The sequence below is a fragment of the Lontra canadensis genome, unplaced genomic scaffold (assembly GCF_010015895.1).
Source record: "Lontra canadensis isolate GAN:19392208 unplaced genomic scaffold, GSC_riverotter_1.0 scaffold58, whole genome shotgun sequence".
In the NCBI taxonomy this organism is placed as follows: domain Eukaryota; kingdom Metazoa; phylum Chordata; class Mammalia; order Carnivora; family Mustelidae; genus Lontra; species Lontra canadensis.
The window spans coordinates 2,844,993-2,871,730 of record NW_022631052.1 but is presented as its reverse complement, the minus strand read 5'-3'; the positions used below and the strand labels follow the sequence as shown (position 1 = coordinate 2,871,730).

General features: G+C 49.1%; 1 protein-coding gene across 2 annotated transcripts in view; it reads right to left on the bottom strand.

The window, feature by feature from the left end:
* KSR2 (kinase suppressor of ras 2) overlaps positions 1-26,738 on the bottom strand; it is a 409,167-nt gene that overhangs the window by 72,673 nt on the left and 309,756 nt on the right. For both annotated transcript variants that reach the window (XM_032876184.1, XM_032876185.1), the window contains exons 8-9: positions 9,702-9,769; positions 6,616-6,740 (exon numbers count right to left, since the gene is read on the bottom strand). In XM_032876184.1, coding sequence (XP_032732075.1) covers positions 6,616-6,740; positions 9,702-9,769 — 193 coding nt within the window. The remainder of the gene's footprint in view (positions 1-6,615; positions 6,741-9,701; positions 9,770-26,738) is intronic.

Below are 26,738 nucleotides of genomic sequence, written 5' to 3'. Positions count from 1 at the left end.
CCCATTTCATTCTTTTCCAAAATTGTTTTTTAGCTATTCAAGTTCCTTTGCTTTTTCATATAACTTTTAGAATAATCTTGTCTTTATCTATTAAAAGAAATCTTGCTTGGATCTTGATAGGAATCGGGTATCGATTTTAAGGAGAACTGATATCTTAACTATGTTGCGTCTTCCAATCCATGAACATAGTATGTGTATTAGTTTCTGAATTAGAAAAGTAGGAACAAGGGCTTATGTTTTTTGCCCATTTTGAGAAGTTTTTGCCCATTATTTCTTGGAGAACTTTTCAGCCCTGACCTCTTCCTCCTCTCCTTCCAGGACTCTGATTACACCAATGTTATACCTTTTATTGTTGTCCAAAGGGTCCCTGAGGCTCTACTCATTTTTTTTTTTTAATCCACTATCTAATTTCTACTGCTCTATCTTCAAGCTCACATATTCTTTCTTCTGCCCTTCCATTCTGTCACCGAGTCTCTCCACTGGGTTTTTAATGTTAATGAATAAATTTTCTAGTTGTATGTTCTAAATTTTTCATAGGTCCTGCTTTATAACTTCTACTTATTTGCTGAGACTTTCTACTTCTTTGAAGCAATTTCCTATTTTTTTTCATTTGTTTCAAGATTGTTCATAATCACTTATTGAAACATTTTTGATTGCTCTAACAATCTTTGTCAGGTAATTCCAAAATCTCACTTGTCTCATCTTTTGACTGTCTTTTTTCATTCAGTTTGTGATCTTTCTGGCTCTTGGTGTGACAAGTGATTTTTCATTGACGCCTGGACACCTGGGTATTACATTGTGAGACTCTGGGTCTTACTGAAACCTTTAGCTTCAGCTGGCTTCCTGTGACACTGCCCTAGCAGGGAAGAGGGCGTGTGCTGTGTTGTTACTGCTGAGTAGGGCAGATACCTAGGCTCTCTGCCTCTCTTGGCACCTGAGAGCATCAGGGTTCCTCCTGTTACTGGATGGGAGTGGGAATTCCAGCTTCTTCATAGGCCTCCACTGATACACTCTTTTTGGGAGAAGTAGGAGTGCCTCATCACCACTCCCCATGTAATCCACTGACACCAAAGACAGGGGGAATACCCTCATTAATGATGGGTGCTGGGAGAAGTCCTGACTCTCCACCAGGCCACCACTGAGGTTATCTCATCAGGAAGGGGTACTGCATTATTGCTAAGTGAGAAGCTCACAGTCTCCAACACAAACCAGGCCACTTCACATCTTCAAGGCTTGGGACATGCTGTTATTTCTACTTGGAATATCTGTCTAGCCCTAGTCTGCCCACAAGACGGAGCTCACCTCTTCCATCCACTGAGAAGTTCCCCCGACCCCTGCTCTACCAGGTAAAGCCTATCATTCACTCCTAGTGTTAGCTCTGCATTACTCCCTCGGCTTCAGCTCTTGCTTCTACCCAGTCACTTCTCAGCCTACTTGTTTGTCTCATCCTCTAGGCTAGGAGCTCCCTATTCTCAGCACTTAGAAACACACCAGGCACACTGTGGTCCTTCCACTGGATGGAAGGACCAACAATGAAGGAAATGATGAAGCCAAAATGAAGGAAAACAAGAAACAAATGAAAAGAGGAGGGTTGGAGGGATGAAGAGAAGGAGAGAGGGATGGAGGAAAAAGATCTATCTCATTTTACTAGACTGTGTCTTATCCATCTTTGAATCTGCAGAACTTAGCACAGGAATAAAAACGTAAGAGATAGCAATAAGTGTTATATGAATGAGTGAGTTAATGGGAAAGAAGAACAACTGGAAGGTGAGATAAAGGGAGGGAGGGGAGAAGGAACTGTGTTCATAGAGAAAGGAATTATCTCTACCTCCTTGAGGGTAGAATTAGGTCTTCCTCATCTTTGTAGCTCAGGACTGTTGTGAATACAGAAAATCATCCCAAGAGAGCACTGCATATAGTGCCCACATTCTTTGGCCAAATTGCTACAATAGGAGGGGCAATTCCTTCTTCTGGTCAGACCCAGATCTATGGCCCGATGGGACCAGCAATTAGAGGTTGCATTCCAAACTCTACCAGATCATTTTGGGAAGGGCTAGTGGCATAATTCCTCTTTCTGAGCACAGTTAAGATGCAGAAACATCCTTCAGAGACCTCCCAGTCCAACCCCTTATTCTGTAAATGGGGACACTAAGACTCGGAGAGCAGGAGTGACTTGCTGGAGTCATACAGAGAGTTGGTGGCCTAGGTCCTAACGTCCACCCCAGCAGCAGAAACACAATATCGTGCCAAGTCACAAGAAATTCACAGTTGACTCAGGAATCAAACCGAAGCATGCTCATCTCCCAGGTTCCCATTTCACCCAGATGTGCACTGGTCTGGACATGGTGGTGATAGTAACTGCCTCTCTCATGGACTTTTCCTAAGAAAACTGTCCCTACCCTCCAACCCAATAGATGGTGCCAAATAGACAGTCCTAAACAGCCATACTTGTCTTGTGACCTTCAGAGCCCACCGCCAGTGCAGGACCACAGGTCAGAACAAGATGGCAGCCGGCCCATGACTATAATATGGAATGAAAAGATGAGCTGGCCGACAGGAAGAATGGCAAACAGCATTAGGAGAACAGGCAGAGAGGAGATGAGTTTCAAAGACAATAGAAGAGCCACAACAGGCCAGAAAACAAATTAGCCAAGGTTATGAGAAGTAGGAACTATATGGCAGCTGAAGCAAAGACACAGAGAGAGGAAGGCAGAGGATGAGGAAACCAGTCAACAGTAACAGACTGGAGCAGATCACAAAGAGTAACTGAGTCAAGGTCGTGATGGGAGAACAGAACAATGATTCATGGTCTTGCTGTAGGTCCAAGGAGCTGGCCTGAGCATAAGACCAGCTGAAAAGGGCAAGCCGGCATGCAGCTGCTCCAAATAGCATCATGGCAGCAGGCAGACCTGCAGCCTTGGACACCACTGCAGATGGGGTTTGGATGCCTTGATGTGGAAGCGTGAGTGCTGTAGACTGCTTCCCCAAGGAGCTGGCAGAGGCTGCTGTTTCTCCCCCTCCTCTTCTGGCTCCTCTGCCATCTCCTGCTCCTCTTCCTCTCTTCCTCCCTCTTCCCTTCTTCTTCTTCCTCCTCCTTCTGCCCCTCTCCTCTTCATCATCAAGCCATTCCAGGCCCTGAGTAGCCAGTGTTGGACTAAGTAATTTACGCATAACATTGCATCTAATCATTTCCACAATCCCAATCACACCTGCTATCATCCTGCCTCTTTTTTTTAGAAAAAAAGATTTTATTTATTTGACAGACAGAGATTACAAGTAGACAGAGAGGCAGACAGAGAGAGGGAGGGGGAAGCAGGCTCACCGCTGAGCAGAGAGCCTGATGCGGGGCTCAATTCCAGGACCCTGAGATCATGACCTGAGCCGAAGGCAGAGGCTTTAACCCAATGAGCCACCCAGGAGCCCCCATCCTGCCTCTTTTATAGGGATTGGGGATTGGAGGTGGGAACCAAGGCAGAGAGAGCTTGCTATGACCACTTAGTCAATGAAGAAACAAAGTTCCAAGCCCAGCCCTTCTGACTCCAAAATGCACACTCTTAAGTATTCTGCTGGAAGAAAAAGCTAGGTTTTTTGTGAACCTGGATTGACTGAGCCAAACAGGAGAGGAGACAGAGCAATGAAAAGGAAGTCTTCAGACCAAATTGGCTCAGATATCTGTTGCACTAACCACATCATTGCCTGACAAAAAGAATCTGTGTGAAGCCAGTGAGAAGAGAAAGAGAGGAAAAAATAACCCAGCTCTGCGATAGATCCTGCCCACCTTCAAGTTGAAGCTGCTTTCTAAATAGAGGTTAATTTATTTCTCTTATCAAATTCTCCTGCTGGCAGACAAGCAGAACGATGTCGTAGTCACTGATCTATCTGACCTGCGTTTCTGTCCCATCTGATCGAGAGGCTCATGGTGCCTGCAAAGCCAGAGGGGAAGGTCTCGAGATGGCTCTGAGCAGCCTGCCCCCTAATATGTGACAAAGAAAAGGACAGGTTACAGACACGCACAGTCACTTCTCAGGAGCTGAGCAATGCGAGTCCCCAGAGCAACCCTGGAGTGGGGATCCCTTCTAGAGACCTCTATGTATCCTTTGCAAATAACAAAGAAGAAGCAGACCCCACCTGACATTTGGATTGGAAGCCCAAGCCTGAATCTGATAATGTTATCTAGAATTTCCTGGGCACTTACCATGTGCCTGGACCCTTACTAAATGTCTTTATGTTGATTTCTCGTTTCATCCCAAAACAACTCTCTGAGGTCAGGGCTCCTCCTAGCCACCATGGACACTTTATTTTTTATTTTTTAAAGATTTTATTTATTTATTTGAGAGAGAGTGAGTGAGTATGAGCAGGGGGAAGGGCAGAGGGAGAGAGAGAGAGAAGCACGCTCCCCCCTGAGCAGGAAGCCCGACGAGGGGCTCCAACCCAGGACCCTGAGATCATGACCTGAGCTGAAGGCAGATGCTTAAACGACGGAGCCACCCAGGCACCCCATCATGGACACTTCAACACATGGCCTCAAATTCCTTGGACTCCTCCCATCGACAGGTGGGATTTATGCCTCTTCCCCTTGAATCTGAGTGGGAGCGTGACAGCCCCCATCAGTATGGTGTATACATGTATATACCAACCCTTGGCTAAGGACAAATCAAGACAGTGTGCTGGCTGTTATAATGCTAGGTCATAAAAGCCCCAGTTGGCTAAAACACTTGTTCTTTGGGCCCTCACCTGCCATGGAGGAGACCCACTACCCTGCAGCCGATAAACTGTGAGGAAGTTCAAACCATAAGGCAAGTCCCCATATAGATGCTCCCACTGAGTCTCCGCTGAACCCTGCCTCTGATGCATCCCATTCCAAACTCCCGAAGCAGGCTCTAGACCTGGGGTTGGCAAACTTTTCCCTGAAATGGCCGAATGGTAAATATTTTAGGCTTTGTAAGTCACGTGGTCTCTGCTGGACCCACTCAATTCCAGCTTGTAGCGTGAAAGCGGCCATAGACAATATGGGCATGGCTCATTCCAAGATAACTCTAGTCACAAAAACGGGTGCAGGTGCTGGGCTGGTTTGGCCTGTAAGCCATAGTTTGCCAATCTCTGGTCTAGAAGATTCCAGCCCCCAGCTGTCTGGGTTTTCCCAGGTGAATCCTTGAACATCATGAAGCAGAGCCCAGCCATCCCCACTGTACCCTGTCCTAATTCCTGGCCCTCAGACTCCACAAGCATCATTAAAAGGCTTTGGTACACCAGTAAGTTTGAGGAGCTTTGTTGTATAGCAGTAGATAACCGGAATACACCCATTTCACATATGGGAAAACTGAGGCCGAGAAAAATGAATGGTTTGCCCAGAGTCTATCAGCTAGTACGTGGGGAGAAGCCAAGGTTGACTGCAAGGTTTGCCTGACTTCAGAGGCTAAGCTCTCAACCATTCAGATGATGTCACAAGGAACCAGATGGTGAATGACTGAGAGCTAGTAGTAGAAACGGTGGGTGATAGCGCGCTCGAGAGAGAACATATGGGCTCTGGTGGGGAGGCATGCAAAGGGAGGTCAGAGATAGAGCAAGGGGCCAAATTACTCATGGCCTTGCAGGCTGCCGTAAGGAGCTTGATTTGTCTTCTATATACAGTAGAAAGCCACTGTATGGTTTTTAAGCAGAGGAGGACAGGATTCAAATTACATTCATTAGGAATTACTCTGGCTGCAGCGTGGAGGGTGGGAGGGGGAGGGGCAGACACTTTCTCCAGCGGAGGCAGGGAAGCCAGGCTGAGCCTTGCCAGGGAGAGATCACTCAGCCATCCCGATGTTCCTCTGGGTTCTGAACACAGGTGGTGACTTCCCACATGCTTGGGTTGATTTATAGTTTATGCACCTCCCACACAATGCACAAAAGCATTGGGGAGCTTGAAAACTCACCTGTTGGCATGTGCAGCCTTTGCTTCCTACCGTAAGGCTGCAGGTCTCCCTGGGACAGTTCTGATGCAGTCCGACCAACAGACCAAACAGGATGTGGAAATCACACCGGAAATTTCCATGCCACGGTGGAGAGAAAGATGCACAGAGAGGCTCATTGCTGACCACCCTGTGAGGAGCAGCCGGAAGCCAACCAAACTGGCCAAGGCTCAGAGCTTTGGGCCCCCCACTTATCCATCCACCGAGTCTCCAACAGGAGCTCAGAAATAGACCCCCTACCCCCAATCTCTTGGTGGTCTGATTCAACAGCTGTGTCAGCCCAGAACCATCTGCGAAGTTAATCCTGGCAGATGGCTGAACATCTCATAGAGCGAAGAGGGCAGGTCTGGACCACTCAGGGACCTGCTCAGGCTCTCCCGCTCTCCCTACTGCCCCCTCCTCGACAGACTCATTCATTCTCACTTCGGTGTGCCCTCTTTCAAAACCAGACAGATTTCCGGCACGCTGAATCTCCACTGATGGCTGGATGGCCCCCAAACTTTACTTGCACAAACAGCAAAGGAGGAGAACCCAGGTGGGCTGGGAGGTGCGGGTTCCCAGAGCCATCTGCGTAAGCCCTGCCCCCGCCCTGCCCCCCCCCCGCCCCTCCTGGCAGCTGCCGGCCCCAGCATGTCCCCGCAGGGCAGGACCCCAGCCTCACCTTGCTGATTTTGTTGGTTTTGGGGAGCGTCTGGCTGATGTGCAGGTCCGAATACCGGGGTGGCTTTCGTAGAGGGTTGTTGATGTCACACGGGACGGACTCTGTTCGGACTAACCTTGCTGGATCCGTAGGGGTAAAAACAGCAAGTTGGGAGTTTAAGTACCACTTTGGTTTTAAAAGGTTTGGCCAGGAGAGCATAGCTCGGACCCCACCCCAAAGGCCCGCCCCCACTCCCCCGACCCCCAGGAACATGAGGGAATTCTCCAAAAATGGTAATTATCCTGTCATGGTGGTAAGATCAGGTGTTCTCCGGTTTCTAAAATCTTTGTATTGTCGATAAATTACTTGTCCATTAGAAATTTTAATAATAAAACTGAAGCTATCAGGTTGTTTTCAACACTGTAATGGTCTCACACTGGGGTTCATTTCAGACTTGACCCTCCTTTGAAATACAAGCGGTTCCTGATTCCTTAGGGTCTGCAATCAACAGACAAGCTCAGAATGGTCACCTGTCCCTGTCCCCATCTAACTTTTGTGTTGGAATCATCCTTTGCTACTTGTGGGTTTCCTCAGGCCTGAGCAGTCAGGTGCATGTCAAAACACTTCTGTCGTAAACACATTTGTCGTAACACATTTGTCGTAACACACTTGTCGTAAACCAGGCCACCAGGATCCCGGAAAGGAAGGCTTAGTATGTTAGGACCTCCTAGCCACACAAGAAGCTGGGCTCACAGCTGGTGCTCAATAAATGCTTCCTGATCCAAACCACACTATCCAAGCTCCTCCTCGAGTTACCTGTTATTATGACTTCTTATGGGGCCTCGGGGAGGGGCTGATTGAGCAGCTCAAATTCAAATTTGATGTCTGGCAGTGTTACTTGTTCGCTGTTTTTATTGCACGGGGTGTGGGGCATTGGTGGAAAAGTTAAAGCTTTGCACTGACCTGGGGATTTAATTTCTCTGCTTAGCCTGAGCTGCCATCACCATAGAAACCAACTATATTTTAAACTTCCTATCAAGAGGGGAGGGGGTGGTGTGGCGAGGAGGAAGCAAGAACCTGGGGAACTTCTGGAAAGATCCATGGCTCTCGCATGTACAGGCACCTGCTGCCTTGGAGTGAAGGGGGCACGGCCATGAAGGCGGGTGGGGGAGGGAGCCCTTCCTCAGATGTCAGCCTCTGAAAGCCAGTCGCCATGCAGCAGGCTGGTTCTGATCTGCACATGGGAGCTGGGCTCCAGCAGAGTCCACGACGAAGAGGAATTTCTCCAGTGACGCTGACCCAAGACTAGGGCTCGAGAGCTGTTGAGCATTCACGTTTAAAAATAGCCTTGTTGAGTGTATGCAGTTGTGCAAGGAACAGATGGTTCTTGATTAGGGTGTGGGTGGGAAGGGGCAAAGGGCTGAAGATTTTTCCTTTACTCACAATTCCCCTCCTCGTGGAGGTAAGCAACGCAAAGATCACGGACAACCAACAGCCCGTGGGCTTCGGAACACATCCCAGGACTTTGGGCGGCACTCTGCTTCCATCTTTACCTTTCCCTTGGGTTCGCTCTGGAATGGCGTGGATTCCCCAGAGCCTACACTGACTAAGGCCAGGGGAGCCACAAGGGACACAGTGGGGACCAGAAGGGACTCTGTCCCAGATCAGCAGGTGGTATAGGCAATGTTGGCTCCATGGCTCCATCCAGCCTATTAGAAGGAGGGTGACGGGGAACTGGCCAGTGAGAATTTTTAAATGGTTAATAAGTTGTGAGCGTCTTCATACAACTATTTGGGTTTTTTGTGGAACTGCGAAAAAATGCAGAACAGGTCCACGTTGCCTCCATCGCTGCTGGAGCGGTTGTCCTCTCTAGACGGCCCCTGGGTGTCCTCTCCACTCTGCATGACTTCACATGGCCACCTTCTCTCTTTTCTGATCCTTGCTTGGCCCTGCTGGCCCCTGTGTTGGCGACGTCTATTCTAGGGCCTTGCTTCTTAACTTTAAGGCGGCAGAGAGCTGCCTGAAGATGTGGTGAAAGAGGCAGGTTCCTCTAGAGTAGGTCTCCGGTGGGGCCAGAAACCATGCGTGTGGAACCACACCGCTCCCCAGGGATTTCCAGGTTATCAATCCACAGACTGCACTTTGAATAGCAAAGGTTGGGATCAGTGATACCCAAGGGAACTCTCGGCCATGAGGAGAGCGTTGGTTATCTGCACTGGCCAGTATGGTAGCCACCGGTGGCCACTGAGACCTTGAAATGTGGCTGGTGTGGCAGAATCATTGAATTTTTACTTTTATTTCATTTAATCTAAATTTAAACAGTCAGATGTGGCTAGCAGCTGCTGTATTGAAGAGCACAGGCCTAGAGGGTCCCCCAGTGAATGAATTGCAATGTAGATAATGACAGTGAGAGATAACTACCCCATGAGACAAGAGTCAGGGGAACTATTGTCAAGGTTGGACTGCCAGGTTTCCCGAGGAGATGCTTCCCACTGAGTCCTTGGGAGGCAGGGCAAAGCCTTTCTATCCAGTCTTTCCTTTGCACTCAATTGGTCTTGCTCCCCCCCACCCCAGGGTAAAGGCTGGCAGTGGCTCTCCTAAGAGAGAGCTGTTACCTCCCTCTGTGGACAGTTTGGCCCAGACACTCCCAGGGCCCCAGGGGACAGAACACAGATGGCCCAAATCCAGAGACCCAAGCCCGACCTCTCCCCATGGCCACCTCTGCAGGGCCAAGTGATTGAGGAACACTCAGCCAGCACTCTTTTTCTACATGTGAAGGAAAAGCAATGAGATTGGGGGAACGAGAGGAGAGTGGAAATTAGGAGAGCAGACAGGAATGAGAGAAAAAGACTTAGGAAGGGGGAGATGAATCTGAGGGCTAAAGTAACAGAGAGACCATTAGAGGGGCAAGGAAGACGGAGAACAGGCACCAGAGATGGATGAAGGAGATAGATGTCAGGAAGAAGAGTGTCAGAGGGCAAAAAATTAGGTAAGTATCGGGGATTAAGAGGTACCCAGAAATGGTCTGGATGGGACAGCTATCTCCGAGGGTCTGCAAGAGCCCCCACCCCAGCCTACCCCTAGGATAGGAAGTGTTAAATACTTACCTCCTCGGTGGATGATCAGGAGATGACAGGGAGGGGCTTCTTTGGTGCATTTGTTGTGGCACTTTAACCTGAGAGAGAAAGAGACAAGGATGGAGAGATGGGTAGTGGTTGGATGGATGGGTGGACAGATGGATGGATGGATGGTTGGATAGATGGATGGGTGGATGGGTGGATGGGTAGATGGATGGATGGTTGGTTGGATGGATGGATGGATGGATGGATGGATGGATGGTTGGGTGGGTGGATGGCTGGATGGATGGATGGGTGGATGGATGGGTGGATGGATGGATGGGTGGATGGATGGATGGATGGATGGATGGTTGGGTGGATGGATGATGGGCAGACAGGTGGGTGGGTAGGTGGATGGATGGATGCATAGATGGATGGAGAGATGGGTGGGTGGAAGGCTGGGTGGGAGGAGGGATGGATAGATGAACAGGATGCCCTGGTGGTTCAGGAAGCTCTGGAAGCTGTGAATACCAAAATATGAGATGAGATAGGGCAGCTAAAGTATCTCCTTGGCACCTAGGAAATTAACTCTAGATAAAGGCTATTGTCATTCCATTCTCCCAGGTCAGACTCGGGTGGTCCAGGTTGAGCAGCAACTCCACCAACAGTGTCCACTTAGACGTTATGCTTTGAAAGATATTTTCACCTTTCAGTCTGTACTTTTTTCTTTTTTATTTTAGGGAGAGTGAGAGTACACGAGAGTAAGGGGATGGAGGGAGGGGCAGAGGAGGAGAGAGAGAGAGAGAGAGAGAGAGAGAGAGAATCTTAAGCAGACTCCAAGCCCAGCTCCGGGGCCAACACAGGGCTTGAACTCACGACCCTGAGATCATACCTGAGCCAAAATCAAGAGTTGGACACTTAACCAACTGAGCCATCCGGGCGATCCACAGTCTGCATTTTTTATCCTTATCATCATCATCATCACCCAATCCTAATAACCATCCCCTATTACTTGCAGACTCGTCTGCCAGCCATTGTACTAAGCATGATACAAATGCTATGTCATTGGATCTTTATAAACACTTTACACAACGGATATTATTATCATTCCCATTTTACAGATGGAAAAACAGATTAACTGAGCTTTCCTGGCAGAAAACTTGGGTCGGTGGTGCCAGAGGCGGCCTCTCATTTTCCTTCAAGCCGCAAGCAACAGGTGACAGCTAACCAAGGCTTCCGTTTAAGATAAGATTCATGAGAGGTATTCAGTTTCAGAGGTAAGAAGAGTTTAGAGCCAAAATGTCCTCTTTTGAAAGAATGTCATCTCATTCTTTCCTAAAGCGTTGCCAGGCTTCCAAAGGATAAAACAAAACAAAAAACAAAAAACAAAACAAGACAAAAAAAAAAAACAAACCAAAAAACCCCAAACCAAAAACCAAAACCAACTAACTGTGATCTGCCTTGTCTTTTCCTTTTAGAGTATATATGTCAGTAGGAAATTCTTCCGAATTTCCATACCAATACACACCGTGGCAGACGCTATGGGTGTCCTGTCTGCACCCCTTTGGGTCCCCTTACCATTTTTGTGCACGCCAGCCTGACTGCCAACAGCGGACCTTCTTGCCAGAAGGACCCTGCCGCCTGCTTAAAGGTTTCCCAGTAACAAACTCCATGCAGAGGTGGAAATTTTAGAAGCTCAACCTTCTTGCCCTCCGGGGACCTCATAGTTCTCTCTGACAGAATGATCTGAATGTTCAGCCACAGACTCCACTTGGACTCCCCCCATGCTCAGTGGTTTTCCAAGCAGAGTCCCAAGACCAGCAGCATGAGCACCGGTGGTCTCCGAACTTTTCAGGAGCGCAGCTTCTGGGGTAGGGACCCCAGATCTGATAGAAGCCGAGACTCAGAGCTGAAATGCAGTCCCCTGTTTCAACAAGGCCTCTCCCTGAGTCTGCTACGTGCTCAGGCGTGAGAACCACTGGTCTCGCTGATCGTTTGGGAATGCCGATGCACGTTTCCCGATTCCTCCTGTCTTCAGTCTGTGGTGGACCCGGTAGGGCTCCGGATTCCACTCTGAGATGGAAAAGTTAGACCTGGGGCCCCTGGGAGTGCAGAGGGGAAGCAAGGAGATATGTGGGCAGAAAGTACATTATTAGTCTATCTCCAAGTCACCTTCACTTTGACTGCATCTGGGAGAAGGTTTCTGGTGCTAACACATCTTTACATTTCTCTACCACATGCTACCACAGTCCCAGATTTGGAAAGGCGACACTATCGACAGGAAAATTAATAAATTAATTTTTCCATCTGAACATCTTTTTTTTTCCTGGTTGCCGCGTATTCATGGAAGTGATGCTGATTTTCCACTCATGGTGACAGGATACACTTTCATCTTTAAATACATTTTTTAAAGATTTTATTTATTTATTTGACAGAGATCACAAGTAGGCAGAGAGACAGGCACAGAGAGAGAAGGAAGCAGACTCCTGCTGAGCAGGGAGCCCGACACGGGGCTTGATCCCAGGCCTGAGATCATGACCTGAACTGAAGGTAGAGGCTTTAACCCACTGAGCCACCCAGGCGCCCCTTAATACATTTATCTGAGTTAAAAAGGCGGTAAGGTGTAAATAAATAAAAGTAAGGCTGCTACGCATATATGACAAAATCGTGACAGGGAGGTGAGCGAATGACTGAATTGGATTGGGACAAGCTGGCTTACATAACTTGGAATTGTCAGAAAAGGGGACAGCTCTTGGCATCTGACAGTCTAAGTTTTACTGGTTGAAAAACATTAAGAGGTCCTCTCGGTCACGGATGTCACAAAGACGCTGTGACTTAGAGAAGAACAAGAACTTCCACTTACATGGTGCTTATGAAGTACCAGCAATGCCCCCCGGCATTATATAATCCTTGTAACAATCCTAAATAGTAGCAACTATTGTCATCCCCATTTTACGGAGTGAAAAACCGAGGCTCGGCAAATTTGGATAACTTGCCAAAAGTCAAATAGCCAAGCCCAGGTCTAACCAGCAGATGCAGATGCCTCCCAAACCCCCACTCTCCTTCGTTTACATCTTGGGGGTGGCAGTGAATGAAGAGGAAGCTTTGGGTAACCAGCAAAATCAAAAGGTCCTCCTTTGAGATAAGCCAAAGATGTCACCTTGTTCTTCCCCCTACAGTTACCTGACTTCAGAAGGATAATAAAAATCCCACCTCACAGCAAATTTCTTTTTCTGTTTTTTTTTTTCAAGATTTTATTTATTTTGGGGTGCCTGGGTGGTTCAGTGGGTTAAAACCTCTGTCTTCGGCTCAAGTTGTGATCCCAGCATCCTGGGATCAAGCCCCACATCGGGCTCTCTGCTCAGCAGGGAGCCTGCTTCCCCGCCCCCTCACCTGCCCCTCTGCCTACTTATGATCTCTGTCTGTCAAATAAATAAATTAAAAGAAAAAATTTTATTTATTTATTTGAGAGAGAGAGGAGAGCATGAACAGGGGGAGGGGAGAGGGAGGTGCAGACTGCCCTGAGCAGGGAACCCAGTGCAGGGGCTGAATCCCAGGACCCTGGGATCATGATCTGAGCTAAAGGCAGATGCTCAACTGAATGAGTCCCCCAGGCGCCCCCGTCTTTCTTTTCTAAGGCCCCCAGACTGTCTGACCTACAGGAAGGTCCCAGCCTCCAGGGAGGGTATGGGTATCGCATCCACACCCCAGTGGGAAGCTCTGCTGGATGTATAACTAGCCTCCCATCATTCTGCCAAACACTTAACTGGGGTCTGGGACAGGACAGGAGAAGCCACTATGTTTATGGGGAGGGACTAACCACACGTAAACAAAGATCAGATCATCGCAGGTGTGATAAGGCGGAGGAAAAAATCATACAGGGAAACAGGATGGAGAGTATGGGAGTGGGAGGGGAACAGCTCCAGCCAGAGCTAAAGTGTGGGGGCAGGAACAAGCTTGGCGGGTTCAGGGATCAGAGGTTAAAGGCTGATCAAGCTGAAGTACAGAGAGCAGCAAAGCCATAAAGACAAGAGGAAAGGGAGGAGAGCATGGGCAGGGCCCCCGGCAACCGGGGCAAAGAGTCTGTATTTGATTCTGCAGGCACTGGGGGGCCACGGGAGGCTTGTGACAGCTGTGACAGGTCAGACTGATGCTTGGGAGGCCCCCAGCTGGGGAATCTGCTGATACCAAATGAGAATGGAACCAGAAAGTATCTGCACTCATTCCTGTTTGAAATAGCTTCATTCCACCCTGGAAGCTTCCAGAAAGAAATTTTTCCTTTCTGCCTCTCCCGCCTACGAGTCTTCTCTAACAATCCCAGCTGGAAGGGTGACGTGCAGATGTGAAGAAGCTTGTTCGCTCTCGTGGGCAGCGCTCTGCGCGGGGGCAAGCAGCTTCATGTGACCTCTGGACCCCACCCGAACCAGGACGGGGCAGGCAAAGCCTCCTGGGACCGCGGTCATCTCCTGCCTCCCCCTGGCGTTTTCCTCTCCAGGATCCCTTGTTGCCTGTCTTTTGCAGTTCTGGAAAAGCCTTCCTTCATCTCTGGCCAAAGGGTGGAAGATAGAATGCCTATCCTTCCAGGCAGCATTTCAAAGGGCAGCCCTGGGGATGGGGCCACAGCCACTGCTCGTGCAGAAAGGCCCAGAGAACTCTTTCATGCTAACACACTTAACCCTTTGCATGGAGGCTGGTCATCAAGAACTAGCACCCGAATGTCCAGCACCTGCTAATCGGGTTGGCAGGATTAGCCTAGCACTGAAATCACACAGACCCTGGAGGGACCGAGATGAGGCTCTCACACGATGCAGACACACCATGCCCCACTTAGGAAGAATCATTTTTTTCAGCAGGAAAAACAGAGGATTCCACTCAAAGGAGACTTTTCCTTTCACCGCCCACAGAAGAGCAAGCTAGGACCACACACTGTTAAGATCGACCACCTGCTTCCAAATTTGATGCCTCCCATCCCCCAGGCTTACCCTCCAAGGCTCTAATTCGGTCTGTGCTGGGAAAGTGGGTTTTCATCAAGGGCGTGCTGACGTCCCAGAACCACTCTAGGAGGAGGGCACATTCTACTTCCCCAAATGAGTGATGTCTAGAAGCTTAGATTCTCCAGAACCCAGCATTCTACTCCCCCGCCCCAAGAAAAAAGAGAAATGGGGTCAGGAGAGTATGGAGAAGGAATCTGGGTTCAAAGCCTGGCACTACCTCTTCCTGGCCGTGACGGCTTGGGGAAGTCGCTGACCTACTCTGAGCGACAGTTTCTTCATCTGTAAAATGGGGACAATCATAGCACCTGTATTTACAGGGAAACATAGTATCTGTAGTTGCAGAGAAGACTGATCACATGAGGCGGGCAGGGTGCCTAGGGCAACTGCTTGAAGTAGCAGGTAACTGTCATTTTGTTACTGTTGCGAGTTTGTGCATAGCTTTCCACTCGAGCCCCTAAGACCCTGCCTCTTGCTGAATTGTGCGCTGGCTGCAATGCCTGAAGATCTGAAACACCCATGGGTGGAAGCTGGTTGAGGACTATCCCAGTCTCCTCTCCCTTGGGTGAGACGAGTCAGAGGTACGCAGACATGGGACTGGGCCTCAGCTGCCCAGAGCCCTTACCCGCCCTACGAAGCACCCAGGACTGGCTACCTTGCCTTCCCTGTCTCACTCCCCTCCTCCCCTGCTGGTGTGGCCTGGATCATGTCTTAAATAAACCACCTGCCCTTAAATCCTTGTTCTGAGATCTTTAGAAAGGCAGGAGCCCAGCCAGGATACTACGATGGTTCAAAACCCAACGTGGCCCGTCCCAAAGCTCTCACACCAACCCCAAGGCCTCTCTGCAACTTGTCCCTTGTGTGTCCTCAGCACACAGCCCTTCATGAACGTGGTTCTCTAGATGCTCCATTCCACCCAGAGGAAAGGCAGGGGGACTTCCCAGCACAAAGCCCCCATCAAACGTGGCCGGGAGGAGCTCCGTGAATCAGTATGGTAGATCTGAACAAGGTCTGACAGCAGACAAAGGTCAGATGTGTTTCCAGAAGTGGGGAGAAGCCTGGGCTTCTGAGGCAGGCCAGCCTGAGCCTGAATCGCAGTCCTGTCCTTCCCACACCCAGGGGAACTCCATGTGCCCTGCCGAGCTCCAGGCTCCTCATCGGCAAAACTGTGATGAGAATCTAACGAGCAAATGCCTAAATGGGGCCCACTGAGGCAGCAAATAGGTCAACATTTCTCCAGGCAGGGTAAAACGCACTGGAGTGGACACAGAGAATGCCATGGGAACCTCCTACAGCCTGGAAACTTGGAAAGGGCTTATTCAAAAACTTTTCCTTGAAGGGGCTTACACCTCTTTTTTTTTTTTTTTTAAACATTAAAAGCTAATAGGATAAGCTTCAGCTATCGAGAAAAGTTGCTTACGTGGAGTATCTCGTTCCCCAAAGGAGCTGCTAGCTAAATGAGACATCCTCTTCCTCTGAAAATTAAATATGTGCATTTATCTGGAGGGCAAGATCTGGGTCTTCCTCATTTTGTAGCTGCCGTTCCTGTTCCCCTTTCAGTGCCTGGTCTGGTGGCTGGTGTATAAAAATGCCGAATAAATACTACAGACAGGGAGGGACAGAGAAGAACAGACAAAGGAAGGAAGGGTAGAAGGGAAAGCCATCACACACCACTGGTGTATGGGATTGAATCGTCTCTGTCAAAAGGCTTCTTGAAACGATTCCTGCGTTTTTACAAATGGTATCCCCTGCCGCTTGTGAAATGCAGGTGTGTCCCTGTCGGTGTCCCCTTCTCGCTGCCCTCCCTCCCAACCCCCGTTGTGAGGACAGGACAGGGTTTGAGCTAGAAGCACACCAGACTTGCATGGACCTCGCCCGGGGAACTGTGGGGGACAAATGTCCCCTTTATGAGCAGTTTTGTTGTTTCCTTAATGGATGTGTCATGTCCCCCAGCAGCCCTATGGGGCAGATGTGACCCCAGAGCCTGTGTGACCCTGGGATCAGGATGCTAGTCTTCCCTGAAGAGGTGGGCTAGACTCCTGCCTGTGAACACAGTCCCCCATCCATTTCAAATGGTTCACTGAACTACTGTAATCAATTTAAGAGAAGCTGGCTCCAAGCAGCCCAACCCGCCTTTCTCTAGTGCATACCAGCTTGCTTCGCAATCCATCTGAGCAGGACACAGCCTTTCCTTCCTGAGGGCCAGTGGTGTGTTTTTAAAACCCAGCCCCCAACCTCTGATGGAGGGAATGTTAAAGAAACACCAACTTTGGGCCAGGTGTTCTTACATAACCTGTTTGCTCTGAACAACGGTGACATGAAGGGTGGATACCATCACGTCCATTTCAAAGTTAGGAAGACTGAGGCTCAGTAAGCAGCCTGATCATACAGACAGTAAAGAGCAGAGTGAGAATCATTCATTCATTCATGCACCCAAACATGACTGTCTTCCCTCTGTGTGCCAGGTGCTCTGTGAGGTCCTGGCCATGTGTCATAAGAGAGGGCCAGAATTCTTTCTTCAATCATCTCTCTCGCAAACATTTAGCATGGAGCTCACCAACCAGGTATGTGAACCCATCTCTCACTATTTTAAGCATGAACATCTCTCCTCGGCTGCCTCTGAGTGGATGAGAACTGGCTCTTGGGGCCTTGGGTTGGCAAGAACCACTTTCCTTCCAGAAGTAACTTTGGAGGTCTATGGCACAAACAGTATTTACTGAACACTTTCTATGTGCCAAGTACGTATGTGCTAGCTCTGGACATACAAAGAGTGAACAACACGGACACAGCCCTACCCTCAACCAGTTTAAAGTCTGGTCAGAGAGACAGGCAGGTATGCTGCCCAACACATCCTAGTTATGTGATATGGTATGACGGTAGAGGATAGGGTGTAGCACTTTGGACCTGAGAGAAGTCCTGGAGGGCTTCCTGTAGGAAGTGGCAACTGAGCTGAGCCTGAAGGATAAATGTGCAAGTGCGTAAATTCGGCTATATCTGAATTATATATCCGAATGTATATATTCAAATATAGCTGAAGTGCGCAAGAGAGATCCAGGCAGGAGCAAAAAAAGGCAGTTCAAAGATGTGTTGATTGATGGGCATGTGGCCTGCCACAGGGATAGACATCTCAATGAAGCTAAAGGTCTGGGTGTGAGGAGGGAGATAGTGAGAGGGCTGGAAGGACAGATGAGCAAGGGATGGTGCCATTTAACATCGTGAGCCTGGATTTGCCCCGAGAGCAAGAGAGAACCAAGGAAGGATTTTAAACAGGGAGGTGAAGGCTAGATCTGCATTTTGGAAAGCCCCCCTCTGGCGGCAGATAGTAAAATTAAAGGGCAGCCCTTACTCATTATCTCTCTGACTTCCCCCCTCTGTTTTCTTTTTCCCAGCTCATAGCGTTAAGAGTTCCTCAAGGCTTCCTGCAAAATCACTGAACCAAATCATTGCCCCCTTTCCCATGGGGCTTGTTTCGTTGAATACCCCAACCAAACAGTTTTGTCTCATCCTGGTTCCCTTGCGGTCTCTCATTTGGGTTGATGCTTCTAGAAATGCCCCCATATGCTCTCAGTGGAGGATATCAAAAACACTTCTTCCTGTCCCTGCTGACAACTCAGTGAGGCTGAGCTCTCTGGCCCAAGACTGGGTTAGGGAAAACAACCACAACAGAAATGAACAAGGTTGGGGGGGGGTATTAATGTATAAATCATACTGGAAACGTCAGCCAAATAATGAACAATGATTAGAAAACCCGGCACTTCTCTCCATAGGAGGATATAGTGCAGGACAGCTGTGCATTTATTAGCTGTTGGAGATGTCCCCCTTCTCATCTCGCAACTTCTGCCAAGAGAAGAGAGAGTGACCCCAGAGTCTTCTTGGCTCCCAGGCCCCAGAGGTGCTCATCAAAACACAAAGACCAGTTGGCCATCTTTCAATTCAAGAAATAGGGGAGACGATAGCCGGCTGGGGAAAGGAGGAGAAAAAGATGACCAGCTCTGGTCCAGGGTCAGGTTGAGAACATTCTGCCTCGGGGCTAGCCTTTGTGGCTGGCCTACTGTGTGACTGGCCCTTTGCAAAGTGGTTAAGAGTCTGGGATCTCGAATCATAGATACCAGTGGTTTGACGAGCAGATCTATCTACTGGGAAATTCTGGCTTTACTCCTGAAGGTCAGCGTTTCCTCATCTGTAAAATGATGATGAGCAGACCCTACCTTCCATGGTTGTTGCAAGGATTACATGAGATCATGCATTAAAGTGTTTAGCAAAATGTCCCGCATTTAGTAAGCCCTTAACACATGTTATCATGGGCACCGTCCTCATCCCATTCAATGCCCACCTCGGCATCCAGTGGAATCATAATCCCCCTTCCCATACAACTGTAACTGGATGCAAAGTTTTGCATGTACTAGGTAAAAACTCATATAAGGGAGCACGAGTTCCCACTATGATCGTTGCAAAACACAGAAATGTTTCTATTAATGGAAAAGTAAGTCTGGGCTTTAAGCTGGTGATCTCTGAAACGCATGCTTATAATTATATCCTGCCAATATCCTGTGTGTCGTGCAAATTCCTGAGGCTTTCAGGAGCCTTGCAGCAGCTGTGACATCAGCACTGATCACCTCCCCAGTTTTTCCAGGGTTCGGGAAATTAGTGCAGCCAGTGGCTCAAACCAACCGTGGCTTACTTTTTCCTCCTAGCTAGCTCGTCACCTGTGGCCGGAGTCACTGTACAAAGCCAGGACATTTTCAGATCAAACATTGTGTTTTGAGGCAAAAACACAGATTAGGAGATGCTATAGGGCAAGATAGGAACCGAAAAGAGCAGAAAATCCAAGTGACTAGGTCCAGTAATGGAGCAAAACTGGATAAAGGTGTGCACGGCTCATTTAAACGAAGATTAGTAAAGTGACAGCTTACAGAAAAAGAAGTGGAAAGCATGTCCAGCCGGGCTGCTGAAGGTAGGAGGAGAAGGGAGGTACAGAAAGGGCATGCAAACAATGGAATAAATCGGAAATCCTGTGCTCTTAACTCAGTTTTCCAAGCTCACTCTTGACCTTTCCAAGAAAATACTTATGGGTCTCACCCCTCCAGAAGCAGGCAGTGACCTAGTTTGGAGCACATGAAGTGTTTTTATTTGCAGAGCTCTGCTCCGACCCACTTAGGTCGCATGGGACATGAGACTTTCAGTGCTAAGTCCCAGGCAAACCAAGATGTTTGATGACTCTGTTGAATATTTCAGTAATGGTATTCTAACGCTGACACTCCAGAACTGAATGATGTGTGCCTCAGTCCCACTGGTTGGCAATGACTGATTCGTTACATAAACCAGCTGTTTTCCACCAAGGGCAACTGTGCTCCCCCCGGGAAGATCTGGTAAAGTCTGGGGACACTTTTGGTTGTCACAACAGGGGATGGGGTGTGTATCTCTGTGTGTGTGTGTGTGTTGCGGGGTTGCTCCTGGTATCTGGTGGGTGGAGGCTAGCCATGCTGCTCAGGATCCTGCAATGTCCAGGATTTCAATAGTGCTGAGGTTGAGAAACCCTGATGTAAATGCTTACACATGTCCCCCAAGAAGTGGGATGGTTTGGAAAATCCCAAAAGACAAATGGGGAACAAGTACTACAGAAAAGGAGGGAAGGTGCTAAATTTTCCAGAACTTGAACCTCGCATCAACCCACGGAGGGGATTTAGCAAGTAGGTTTCTCTTCCCACTTTGCATTAACAGAAAATCAGTTTCTACAACTAAATAAATGCGGAATGATTTATTGAAAGATTCTGATTCGAGGGAATCCCCAAGCCTTTAATGTGATCGGTGCACTCACATCACACGAATGGTTCAGCCTCATTTTACATCAGAGAGGGTTAGAAACTTCCCCAGAATCACACAGCTGGGAAGTGGAAGAGCCAGGACCCAAACTCAGCTCTCTCTGGCTCCAGGGTGTGGCTCCTGCTGTCGTTTTATGGTAAAACAACAACGCTGGGTTCCCTAGATGCGGGTCCTAAGATGGGTGTTCTCCTGAGCGATATATGGAAGGAGTTCTCCAAGAGAGACCAATTCCATTGTAGGGGGAGCAGAATAGGAAATGGGGGAGAAGCTAAGCTAAGATGTGGTTTCAAGTGACTCTGGTCTCAGCTTGATCCGTCTGGAGCTCTGGACCATGAATTGGACCACAGAGGGTGTCTGCCCTGAGGCAAGCTAGCTGGCTTTCTGTATACCTACCCAAGTAAGTGCCTGGCTCTGAGCCAGTGGGGGAGGGGGAGCCTCCCCGGTCCCCCCCAGGCACCTCGGGGTGAGGCAGCTGCAATTCCCCAAGAGCAAACCTCCAGTGGAGGGCTCAGGTTTGAGCTGTTAGCAGCGGCGTCCACAGCCACTGGTAAATGAGGTCCCTGGATATACATCCAGACATACATGGGTAGGGGAAGGTGGTGCTCTGTGGTCACTGACTTCATCATCCTGTCTTCAAAGTAGAGCAGTGAGTACTCCTCCATGGTCTTCGAGAAAAATGAGTCTTAGCATCTACAAGGCATTCTAACACCCAAGGCCCTCCTGTCTCAGGCTGTAAGAGCAGGTGACTCGGAGAACGTCAGAACCCCTGGCTTCTGCCTTGCACTCGACTATCAGAAGGAAAGGCCACCCTGACACCAGCATTGTTCTCCCCAAGGCCTTGTCCTTGGCAAGCGACTCCCTCCAGCAAGATGACAGCTCCAGCTTCCAAGGAATGGGGCTGGAGGGGGAGTGAGCAGTCCCTACTACCCAGGCCTGGGGCCCCAGGTAACAGCGCCCATGAGTCAGAGCAGCAGGGCCCGGTACTGCAGCTGCTGGCAGAATTAGCGCTCTCTGGACCCAGCCCCCTGCCAGGTACAAGCAACTGCAAAATATGCTCAAGTCCTTCTAAGTCCTGATCCAAGCTTTGCCCATGCCACGTCCTTGCCCAGAACACCCTTCCCCCTGCTTCACTTGGCTAAGTCCCACTCCCCCCTCAAGGCTTCAAAGGCCTCTTGGACGGCCTCCCCTGATGCGCATCACGTATCTCCCCACCCCCCCTAAGCCGGGTATAGCCTGGGCATCTCCCCCCTGGAGTAATAATTAACCTACTGGTTCACCCCCACCTTAATTCTAGATCCCTGTTCCTCACTTACACTGCAGTACAAATCTGAACCCTCTAGGAGGCTTATTAAAAATGCAGGTTTCTAGGCCCTATCTCCAGCATCTGGGCCAGGAAGCCTTCGGAGGGGCTCAGGTGGGACAGTTTTAAGCAGTGGTGTCTCCGCGGATGCTGACCCAACCAGAACCGCAGCACACTCTGAAAACAGAGTGGGGGGAAGGGGGCTAAAAAGCACACAAGAGACAGACAATTCAAATGCTTCTCCACTGACAGTTTTGGAAGACGTCCCCTCCTTTCCATACCCAGTCCCTGCAGTTAAAAAACCAAAAAAACCCTCGGTTCAAACTCAAGTTTCCTAGAACACAAGCCACGCGAATCCACCACCGAGCACTTTCCTGCAAGACATGCAGATAGGAGTGGCCAGGTTTCCAAGGATCCAGACCTCGGTTCTGCAGAAACCTGTGGAAAGACCTCGAGAAGGAGGAAAGCTGCAGATAACCGCACGAATGAGAGCTGGGAAACCCATCAGCATCTTCCTGCAGCTGAATCCACAGTCATCAGACAATACGGGGATTGTGCTGACATCCGACCACTTAGAACGAAACTCCATTCCGCGCTCATGAACCTATTAGATGAAAAGTCCTCAATTTAGATAACTGCAAATTGCTTTCTGAGCATAATTTCCTATTAGTTTGCTAATCTCTCTATTCAGAACGCCAACAAGACAGCTGATGATAATTCCGGAGGAAGTGGCCATTAAGCCGAAGGAGGAGGAGAGGGGGTTAGACATTCGTGAGTATCCTGGCTTCCTGGGTAGGGGGGGTACCCCAAAATTAACCCATAAATTTAGTAACAGTATTTGCTTTCATGTATGATGTTCTTATAATACACCAGGTACTGGGGGCTGAGCATTTTACCTTACTTACCTCACTTAGGGTTTTGGGGGGCTTTTTGGTTTTTTGTATTTGTGGGTTTTTTTTAACAATCTAGTGAGGGAGATATTATTTTCCTCTTTTGACAGAAGAGGAAATGGGGCTCAGAAGTGGTCACATGACTGCTAGTAGTGGAGTCAGGATTCAAATACAGGTGTATGCGTGTGACCTACAACCCCAGATTCCAATCATGCCTTATCTTTTGGCTTATCACACAAATACTGGATGAGATGATGATGAACAAGACTCAAGTTTACAGAATGAGGCCAAGAGATGAAATAACACAAAAGCCTAAAAAATAGTTAGCAAAGATTGACCAGTCTTTAAAATCAAAAACAAAACAAAACAAAACCAAAAACAACAAAAAACAAACAAACAAAAAAACACACAAAAACCCAAAACCAAAAAAAACAACAACAAAAAACCAAAAAGCCGCCACTACCACCAACAAACAAAAAAACATCAAAACCCCAAAAGCAAGCCTCATCTACTGAAATGTCAGGCTGGAGAATAAAGTTTGATTTTGTCAAATTGCTACTTTTATATAGAGCAGTGGTTCTCAAAATGCGGTCCCAGGACCAGCAGCACCAGTGTCACCTGGGAACTTAGCAGAAATGCAAATTCTGGGGCTCCACCCCAGGCCTGCTACATCAGAGACTCTGGGGCAGGCCCAGGAGTTTTAACAAACCCTCCAGGGGATTCTGATGTACACTAGAGCTTGAGACCCCTGATCTAGACAAAATCAGCTCTACAAGGAATTTGGAGACTACTCAGAGCAGTGCTTCTCCAACCTTAACATGTACAAGAATCACTAGAACAATCTTTTTTTTTTAATATTTTATTTATTTATTTGACAGACAGAGATCACAAGTAGGCAGAGAGGCAGGCAGAGAGAGAGGGGGAAGGAGGCTTCTTGCTGAGCAGAAAGCCCGATGCGGGGCTCGATCCCAGGACCCTGAGATCATGACCTGAGCCGAAGGCAGAGGCTTAACTCACTGAGCCACCCAGGCGCCCCAAGAATCACCAGAACAATCTTAAAATGATACCACAGGTCTGGGCAGGGTCTGAGAGTCTGCATTTCTAACCAGCTCCCAGGTGATGCTGGTGCTGCTGGTCCAGGGACCACACGTGGAGCCACATGGGTCCAATCCTATCCTTCACCCCGAAGGTTTCTGGCAATAACAGAACCACCAATGGCGGAACAGAAGAGGAAATGGGGCAGGTTTCAGGGCAGGGGTGGGAGGAGGCACTGTCTTCAGGGCAGATTGAAACTCACACCTCTGGGATGTTTTAGGACAACAGGAAATGACTTGTGCCCCAGACTACTACTTTTCTGAAGTTCCCATTGGAGTGTGAGATCTCCCCTGGGCACTTTAATTCAAATCCTAGCCCTTCCCCCAGCCCCTCCTCACTCCCCTCACTGCTTTGTTCTCCTTTGCACTTAGCATCCTCTGAATAGAAAGATGACCTATTTCGCTGGTGTGTTGACTGTCCCTCCACTTCCCTGGCGAGCAGCGCTTTTGTGTGTTTTAGTCACTGTGATTTCCCTTCAGCCTAGAACCGTGCCTGGATTATAGTAGGTGCTCAATAAACAGCTGAGCAAATGAACAATTTCCCCCCCCCCAAAAGGCTGCTTCCTGATTCTTGGTGCCACCGCTCTGCACTGTCAACGGTCATGGCTCTTTACGTACACACTTCAGTTCTACCAAAATTCATTTCTCTATAGGTGCATCTTCCCCAAGTTCTGTTGCAGCTACACAAGCACAAAATTGTTGTAGTTACACAAATGTCAAAATACTGGAAGCATGCCAGACCTTCGGAGCAACTATAGACTCTCCTTCCACTGTTCTGGAAGCTTCTCTAAGAGCTGAGCAAATTGGTGAGATCAACAGTGCAATCCAACCTCGGCTGAATTCTGCTTCTTACACCCCAGGAGCCATTTCTGCACCAGGTGGAGTGAGGAAGAATGTTCTTTGACAGAACATGGTCATATGGGGTGAGAACATTTCATTGGCTCCTTCCCACAGCCCCAGGTAAGGGGCCAGCATCACACCCACTTTGCAGAGTGGAAAACTGAACCCCAAGATGACTGAGAAGTCGTTGGCTCAAGCTCATACACAGAATGCAGCAGTGGGACTGGGACTCACATTCAGTTCTGGCTACTTCCAAAGCCTGTGCTTCCCGCCCCCCCCCCCCCCCCCCCCGTTCCCATCCCTCCTCCAACCTCCTCCCCCACCCCCAGCAGGGTCTGAGTCTTTGTTCATTACTTCTAGAACAAGGAGCAAGAGCAAAGGCCGCCTCAGAGTTCCGCCTCTTGGGCTGAAAATTAAAACGGCTCAGGAAGTGTTCAGCCTCACTGACTCCTGGCTGCGTCCCTGTCACCTAATTACCCGACATCAAAGCCTCCACTCCGCAGGTGTGAGGATGTGAGAGCTGCCGCTTCCCTCAGAACACGGTGTGACTGGTGTGAGTACGCAAGGATGAGACAGGCCCCCCCGGGGCAGCTGGTGTGTGGGGAGTATCAGTGCACCCGAGGGCCTGGCCTCAAGCCTCTCAGAGTCAGAAAGGCCAGGGATCGCCATCCTGAGGGCTCCCTCACCTGAGAGCCAGGATCTAGGGGGGACCAATGTGGTCATTCTGGGCCATTGCTCCCCACTGCCCCTTATGCCTGGGAGTTTATGGCCCCTTATGGCTAATTAATCCTCCCCAACTCCGGGAAGGAAGGGAGCTCAGCCTTACCTCTGTTACTCAGGTGAGACACCCAGGCAGGGGGAGAACAAGCGCTCGCCACCGCTGCCGTCCCCTCCACCAAGGAGCAGGGATGTGCAGAGGCCAGAAGGAGCCCAAAGGGGTGTAGCCAGCCTGGGCTGGACAAGGAAAGACAGATTCCTACATTCTTTTCAATTGAACCGTTCCTATCAAGCAGACAGAGGCACTCTCACGTGGCGTTCTCAGATATAGTTATTATATGTTATTGACAATCTTACAGGAATTGGACCAGAAAAGTATTTTGCAAACGCTTATGGCAGGAGCGAGGGAGGCCAGGCAGAAAGGCATTCCCGACCCCTGACAGAGGACAGAACTCTGAGCCTGGCACTGTGCTATGTCCTTGAGTCCTGATTTGTTGGATGCTAACCGCCCCATCAGGCAGGAAGGAGGATTCTTCTTTTCATGCAGATTAAAAAACAAAACAAAACAAAACAAAAAAAAAATGAGGAAGAGAGATGTGGGGTGACTTGTCCAAGGTCACAGCTAGGGCGGAATAGAGCCAGGATTTGAACCCATCCTAGTCTGACTACAGAGTCCACGTCGGACATTTTTTCTGCCACTTTTCCTGCCTTTTGCCCAGCCACAAGCTGGCACGGGTGTGTGCAAGTGAGGGAGGTTTGCAAGGTCGAGCCTTCCCAACCAGAACTCGAGACCAACATGATGCCACAGAGGGGAGAGGAGTTAGGGGTCGGGACTGTGTGACCTCGGGCAGGGGCTTCTCCTGGCTGAGACTCGGCTTTCACATCTGTAAAACACGGAGAATCAGGATACCCTCCTCGGAGGAGAAAAAACAAAGGAGGAAAGGACTTCACAAACTCTAAGTCAGGAGTTGGCAAACTACGTGTGATGAGCCAAAGCCAGCCTGTAGCATGTATTTGTGAATAAGGTGTTACTGGAGTAAATAAATGTGTCACACCCGTTCGTTGACATACTGTCTGTGGCGGCAATTCTGCCACGGGGCAGAGTTGAGTCGTTGGGTCTCCAGACCCTAACGTATTTACTATTCAGCCAACTGGACCAAAAGTGGACCAACCCCTGATCTTAGAGGCTACAAATGTGCAAATACGGCGGTGCCTTGGCAAACAGTTTTCCACATTTTCCACATCATCCAACGACTCTGCTGCTTCCTCCAAATTGCCCTCCTTGACCCTTTCCCCAAAGGTAGAGGTTCCCTTAAGACATGGTTCTGAAACATGGAGCAAGCGATCCTCCAGAGAGCCAAGAAATCAAACCTCTGTAAGCTATTTCAAAGCCCAGCACAGCTCCCGTGGACCTCAGACACCACGAAAACATT